Here is a 7,500-nt window from a genome sequence, read left to right as displayed (position 1 = left end):
AATGGTGTTATATCGGAGTGGATCTGATGCTCAAAATTGGAATTCAAGCTCAACTTATATAAAATTATCATAAATAAATGCTTCAATTGGGGAGAATGATGTTTGTGTCTTAAACTTAAAGAATTTCCTAAGTCTATTTATTTCGACTTTAAGTTCAGTTTTCTTCATCTTGTTCATTCAGCCAAAACACCGGATTCAAACAGCGGTCACATATTATACATGTCAAATATAACAAATAATGTAATACTTACCAATGATCTCTTTAGTTTTTTTATTTACCATGACGTACATGCTATTTGGGAAAATTTCCTGAAGTGTCTTGATCTTGAATAGTGTATAGTCCCAGGCCTCTTTGCCAATCAAGTTATAAAATGCCTCCTCAATCTCTGAAGGAGTGATGAGTCGAATGCAAAAGGTGTCATCATTATACACTTCTTTGTCAGAGTCTCCCTGAATGACATCCATTGTTGACTTGAAGATGTAACACGCTGAAATTGAAATAATTTTACACCATAAAGAAAATGTGTGCCCCCCCCCCCCCCCCCCCCCCCCAAAAAAAAAAAAAAGCCAACAACAAAAACCAACAACAATATTTAGTTTACATTCGATCTCTGTTTTAACATAACATAACCTGGCTAAAGGCTTAATTTAGGCTCGTATCCATTGAATGCCATTGATATGAATAATACAATGTGATCTGTTAATATCATTATAAATGAATCATTAAACAAAACGAGTAAGAGGGGCATTACAGGTCATATTAAAATCTCCGATAATGCAACTCTCACTCGATCAAATTTTTAAAACTACCCATAAAACAAGCATTCTTTGTTTCATATCTAATTTGGTATAAAAGATTAAAGAATGTTTGTTTATCGTTAGTGTTATATCTGGATATGTAAAGTTTAAATTGATCTCCTCTGGTAAGCGTTACAGTAGAGAAAGCAATGAATTGTGATGAATCAATATTATCAACCCAGTGTATCAATGTATTACATTTGAATCAAGTAGCCGCGAATTCTTCTGTACCTTAAATAAGGGTGATCCAAATATTTTAATATTTCTTCCTATGAAAAATTAGACATTATGAAGCATTCTGGTAGTCCGTTTGGCGCCACTATCCACAAAGAGTGCTCAGAGGTGCTTTACAATAGTTTTGTTTTTTTGTTTTGTTTTTTTTTTTGGTATCAAACAAGTTCATTCATTCGACGACAAAATAGCTGACATTCGATGGTTTCGAAGGTGTATGGCCTAGTTGTTACTTTTGTTTTCTGTAAGGCAATATTTTCCTTGTGAACTATCATTAACCCTACACCGTGTCGACCTTTCCGGCTTTTCTTGATCACATTGTACCCAGCAGATTTTCTTTTACTAATGATGTATCAAATCACAATTTTCCTTTTTTACATGAATAATTGTCATAGTCATTGTCCAAAATGTGTTCATGAGCGAGAGTTGTCTTTTTATTACATAGGGTACTGATCTTGAGTTAAATAAACCACATTTCATAAGGTTTGACACTTAAGTTTTACTCTGTAAGTGGTTCTCACACATTGGCACATATTGTTCGTGGTGTCCTCAGTTTCGTTACAAGGCTCTGTGTTCTCTCCATAAATACCCCCCCCCCCCCCCACCCCACACCGTAGGTGTTTTAAAAAAATATTTTTTTTTTTTCACATTTCTCAATTCGTGTCTGCTGTGTGAAATGCCAACTGTATCGGTGATTATATTTTGTTTGTTGGTGGTCTGAACACAGCCCCTGCTGCTATTATTGCACATTGTGGATAACTCTCATGGTTTTATTTCATTATTTACTCCCATGTCAGCTTCCGTTGGTCTTTTTCTTGAGATGAGTTTACTATGGTCGTTATTGTTGCACGGTGTCGTTATTTTGGGAAAGGCTATTTGTTTTGACACCGCTCCAAAGTGATTGATTTTAACACCCCTCACAAGGTTTATTGTTGTTGTCCGATTGCCAATACACACCTCAATAGGTCGTCGTTTGCGACAGCTACCTCTGGCTCGACGAAAACAGTTATGCTGTCTACTTGTATTGTATTCGGATGATGACATAAACATAAACAATGATGTGAACGGTAACAGGATGTCAACTGACAAGGAGGATAAAAATTATCATGTTGAATGAAATCCATTAAAAAATTTGTTTATTAAAATAACATTTCCTTCTTTTGAAAAGTTGTAAAAATTATATCACAAGATTCACTGAAACATGTCCCACGGTGGAATACAAATACAAATTCAATGTAGAAATAAATGTTAAATGGTTTAAAATCACAAAACTTCACAAAAACAACAAGAGCACAGTCGCACACGTATGCTTGCTAGGCGTACTATACACAAGTACTACTGCAAATACAGAACTACAGCAAATGACTGAAATGACTAATAGCTCCTCTTTGCAGTACTACTAGTACTGCGAATAACGAATACGAACGTTATCTACTATTCGCAGTATTAGTACTACTGCGAATTACGCATACGAACGCGATCTACTATTCGCAGTACTACTGCAAATAGAGGAAATCATTATTCGCAGTACGAATGCAAATCGAGGAAATCAGTATTCGCATAGAGGTGGCCATAAGCGAGAACTAATCATTAAAATGGCCGCCTAAAATCAATAACAAAGAGCTGAGTGACGTCAATTTCGTTCCTACTATACCTGACAACTTATAACATCCAGGAAAATAGGGTTCAACAGTCGTGACGTCACTTCCCTCGTAATGACATATAGTAACTTAATAACTTTCTATCGGAACAATGGCGGACGCCCTTATGAAATACTTCTCCGACGAAGACACAAGTGTATCCAGAGGAGAAAAACATAAATCTGATAATGTTTTGACTTTTATACATTCTGATCACTAAAAGTGCATCGAGTGATAAGTAGAGCAACACGAGCTTTAAAGATTAACGAGGCTAACGTATGAGGTCAAAGTATTTGTGATTCGCTATTATTTGCAAGCGCAGGAAGGTAAACTTGAAAATTAATCCAGTCGGCGCAATTTATTGATTTGTTTATGTGTGCGTGTGTTTGTGTGTGTGTGTGTGTGTGTGTGTGTTTGTGTGAAGATGGAGAGAGAGAGAGAGAGAGAGAGAGAGAGAGAGGAAGAAAGACAGAAAGAAAGAGAGTGTGAGAGAGATAGATAGATAGATAGAGAGAGAGGGAGATAGATAGATAGAGAGAGATAGACAGACAGATAGATAGAGAGAGAGAGAGAGAGAGAGAGAGAGAGAGAGAGAGAGAGAGAGAGAGAGAGAGAGAGAGAGAGAGAGAGAGAGAGAGGGATTTGAGCTAAATTTGTTTAAAGGGTTTTTACGGCACTTGCAACACTGGTTACAGTAGTTTTGGTGGTGGTAGGGGTGGCGTTGTGGTGTTATGTATTGGTAGTTGCAGGGATGGTGATGTGATGGTGGGGGTAGAGATGATAAAGTAATAATAGTTGTAGTTGTCGTGGCATGGATGGTGATGTGGTGGTTGTTGCAGTAGTGGTGGTCGGGATGGTGATGTGATTGTAGTAGCAGTGGTAGTAATGGTTGTCGTAGTCGTGATGATGATGTGGTGGTGATGGTGGTTGAAGTTGTAGTAGTAGCAGTGGTGATGATGACGATGTGATGGTGGTTGTTGTTGGAGTGGTAGTGATGATTATGTGGTGGTGGTGGTGGTGGTTGTAGAAGTAGTGGTAGTGATAGTTGTGGTTGTAGTAGTAGTGATAGTGATGATGATGTGGTGGTGACGGTTGCTGCTGTAGTGGTAATGATGATGTGGTGGTTGTTGTGGTTGTAGTAGTAGTGGTAGTGATGATAGTGTGGTGGTGGTGGTTGTATAAGTAGTGGTAGTGAAGGTTGTGGTTGTAGTAGCAGTGATAGTGATGATGATGTGGTGGTGACGGTTGCTGCTGTAGTGGTAATGATGACGTGGTGGTGGTGGTTGTAGTTGTTGTGTTAATGAAGATGATGTTGTGGTGGTGGTTGTATTAGTAGTGTCTGGACGGGAGGGGGGCGGGGAGTATCCTTGGAACAATTAAACATCACCGGAATTCGACGGAAGTTGCCCGTAACCCGGAATTGTTTGCTCCAGACCGGATTTTTTTCCCGGTGAAACCGGAGTTTTCCCATCACTGAATCTGGCATGAGATTAGAATATACACTTGATAATGTACATACACATTTTAAATAATCCAAGAATTACCTTTGTAGTTATTCATTATTGTGTAAGATGTCCTTAACATAAATAAAACACCCCCAAATTTTTTTTAATGCCTACAATTTAATTTTATGACATTGCTCACTTTTTGAAGATTTTTTTTTGTACTCAAATAAAGAATCAATGAAATAAGAATTTTAATGTGACATTTTTGTCTTATTTATCAGAGGAAATACTATTTCAAAATGCCAAAAGTTAAAGAAGGATTTACAATTTCAAAGTGCAGTTTTGAAACTATGTGAAGCCGGGTGGGCAGGGAAAGAAATATAAAGAAACAGGATGGGAGAGGAAAAGAAAGAATGAGAGAATAAAATACACACACACACACACACACACATACACACACACACACACACATCTATCTATCTATTTATCTCTCTCTCCCTCTCTCTCTCTCTCTCTCTCTCTCTATATATATATATATATATATATATATATATATATATATATATATATATATATATATATATATATATATATATATATATATATATATATACGAGTGTTGGTGGGTACTTGTAGGTACGAAAGTGCTCGATAATGGTGGTTAGAGCTAATATGTAATGTAAATTTTCACTCACATTTTTTTGGCCGAGACGACTCGTTTCTGTTTTTTTACACTTCTTCAGTCGGCGTTGCAATGATGATTCGACATTGTAATGTCCGTAGAAAACTCCAAACTAAAGTTGTTTCGTTGTGTAGAAGTGATTAGTTTTGATGTGTATTGTGTGTGATGTGCTCTCATGTTTATATTATGAGTGTGTGTGTGTGTGTGTGTGTGTGTATGTGTGTATGCGTGTAGGTATGTTGTGTGTACATGTGTGTGTGATATTGTAGTGGAATGTGGTTGCGGCGGCGGGGGGGAAGAGGGGGAGGAGGGGTATAATGGGGCCGGGGGGGGGGGGGGGGGGGGGGGGGGGGGGGAAGGAAAGGGGGGGGGGGGGGGGGGGGGGGGGGGGGGGGGGGAGAGGGGTTATTTGGCCTTTTGCGTTTTGAGCTTGAATTTGTTAGAGTGTCTGCACATTGTCATCAGTTCAGATCTTTTGTTTAAGAGGATATACGGTTTCAAAATGCCAAAAGTTAAAGAAGGATTTACAATTTCAAAGTACAGTTTTGAAACTATGTGAAGCCGGGTGGGCAGGGAAAGAAATATAAAGAAACAGGATGGGAGAGGAAGAGAAAGAATGAGAGAATAAAATACACACACACACACATCTATCTATCTCTATCTATCTATTTCTCTCTCTCTCTCTCTCTCTCTCTCTCTCTCTCTCTCTCTCTCTCTCTCTCTCTCTCTTCTCTCTCTCTTCTCTCTCTCTCTCTCTCTCTCTCTCTCTCTCTCTCTCTCTCTATATATATATATATATATATATATATATATATATATATATATATGTGGAAACAGTCATGCTTTCTCTGAGATAGATAAGGACACTCCCTTTGCTGTGGTATCTTACATGGTATTTGTGGAGGAAAGACTTAATATTACTAAGCCTTGGAAATGGTGGCTCTCTGAGAGAAAGTCAACTCTTGTTTTGAATGTTTCACTGATAGTTGTATTTTAAAACTTTAAATACATATAACTTATCGTCAATACTTATGTTGAATTATCATGTTTTCATGTAGAAAAATGATTGTAGTTTATGAAACAACCAAAAACTGAAATTTGATCATTTTGACCATTTCCACTTTAAAACCGGTTTTCTTCGTTTTCCAAATCCCGTCTTAATAATAATAATAATAATAATAATAATAATAATAATAATAATAATAATAATAATAATAATAATAATAATAATAATAATAATAATTGAGCATTTATATAGCGCAATATCCACTTAACGTGCTCAATGCGCTTTACAAGGGGTCCCTAGTCAACAGCAACATTTAACATGTAGGACGATACATGACGCCTGTTAGGCGATATTACAATTTTTCAGACAAAGACAACGCTGTTAACGGCCAGAGTACGGTGAGAGAATGTGAGTAAAGAGTCTTTTCCAAGGACTCAACTATGCGCCGAGCGAGGCTCGAACCCAGGACCTTCCGATCCGAAAGCGAGTGTCATACCACTAGACCACATAGCCGCACAAATAATACCGCTTCGAGGCGTAGGGTCACATATTCAGTTACCTCCGCGTTGAACACGATACCATTGTATAGTCGACTCCGCTTAATCGCACACCCTCGGGAGTTCAGGTTAGTGTGTCGATTAAGCTGATTGCGCGATTAACCCTATTTTCATACTAAAATAGGAAGTCCTATTTCCTGATTTGGGGTTCATTTGGCCCCCATGACTTGCAAAGAGAAAAATACTAGAAAGTCCTATTTCCTGATTTGGGGTCCATTTGGCCCCCATGACTTGCAAAGAGAAAAATACTAGAAAGTCCTATTTTCGGATTTGGGGTCCATTTGGACCCCATGACTTGCACATAGTAAAATACTAGAAAGTCCTATTTATTTCTTATTTGAGGGCCATTTAATCCCCATGATTTTACTATGGAAAATTCAGTTAAAATCATATTTTCTCATTAAATGTATATAGGCAATATAAGTTTGCATCATTTTGTTGTTTTTGTTGTGACATTATGCATCTATTTATTTAGTGACATAGTCGTGTCAATATGATCCACAACTTACTGGTAGATGGCATCTACAATGATTGACTTGGTAATTTTGTTTCCTGTTTGCCGTCCAATATGAGCGCCAGTTTCAGTTACCTACTTTTTCATCAACTCTAATCAAGAAAAATCCAAGTAAGTACTAACGCATTACTTTTTTTCATTAGGTATGTGATGTATGAAGATTATTCTGACACTTATCCTATGTAACGAAAAATGAATTGATAGTATTGTTAATTTTATGATTGTAGTACCAGCTAGAATTGCCAAATATGAAATGATGAAACAATAATGGATACATGAAAGCGCTAATATTCAATTTAATGTTTCTTCCAATACTTGCCTTACTTTCGCTTCTCGATTATCTTTTATTCTTGTGTGTACCCTACCTAACCACAGATTTGTTTGTAACTTCTTATGACAAGTGATTTATTTTCTTGTACCGTTATTCAATCTCTAGATGAACTAAATTAGCTTAAATGTCTACATTATGTTTCAGTCATATTGTATTGATATTATTGCTTTTGAATTTTTGAATTTGCTAACTAGATAAACGAAATGTATGTTGCTGGGTGTTTTTTTTTTAAATTTTCAGCCATCCGTTGTGTAGTCTAAATTATGTTGCATTGGACCTAAACCATGACGAATGGA

The 7,500-nt window shown here is 37.1% G+C and overlaps 2 protein-coding genes across 2 annotated transcripts in view; one reads left to right on the top strand and one right to left on the bottom strand.

Annotated features, from left to right (window-relative positions):
• The window catches only part of LOC144963927 (uncharacterized), a 24,270-nt gene that overhangs the window by 10,266 nt on the left and 6,504 nt on the right, over positions 1-7,500 (bottom strand). The window contains exon 2 of the mRNA XM_078897871.1: positions 252-488. Within this exon, the coding sequence (XP_078753997.1) occupies positions 252-465 (214 nt within the window). The 5' untranslated portion in view covers positions 466-488. The remainder of the gene's footprint in view (positions 1-251; positions 489-7,500) is intronic.
• Positions 7,361-7,500, top strand: part of LOC144966775 (uncharacterized) — a 1,479-nt gene continuing 1,339 nt past the window's right edge. The window contains exon 1 of the mRNA XM_078903553.1: positions 7,361-7,500. This exon is cut by the window's right edge and continues 73 nt beyond it. The gene's annotated coding sequence lies outside the window, so the exon portion shown is untranslated.

Source organism: Berghia stephanieae, chromosome 2, assembly GCF_034508935.2.
Source record: "Berghia stephanieae isolate SIO BIC M18660-M18661 chromosome 2, UCSD_Bste_1.3, whole genome shotgun sequence".
Taxonomy (NCBI): Eukaryota; Metazoa; Mollusca; class Gastropoda; order Nudibranchia; family Aeolidiidae; genus Berghia; species Berghia stephanieae.
Note: the sequence above shows the minus strand (reverse complement) of the source record. Positions and strands in the feature narration are given on the sequence as shown.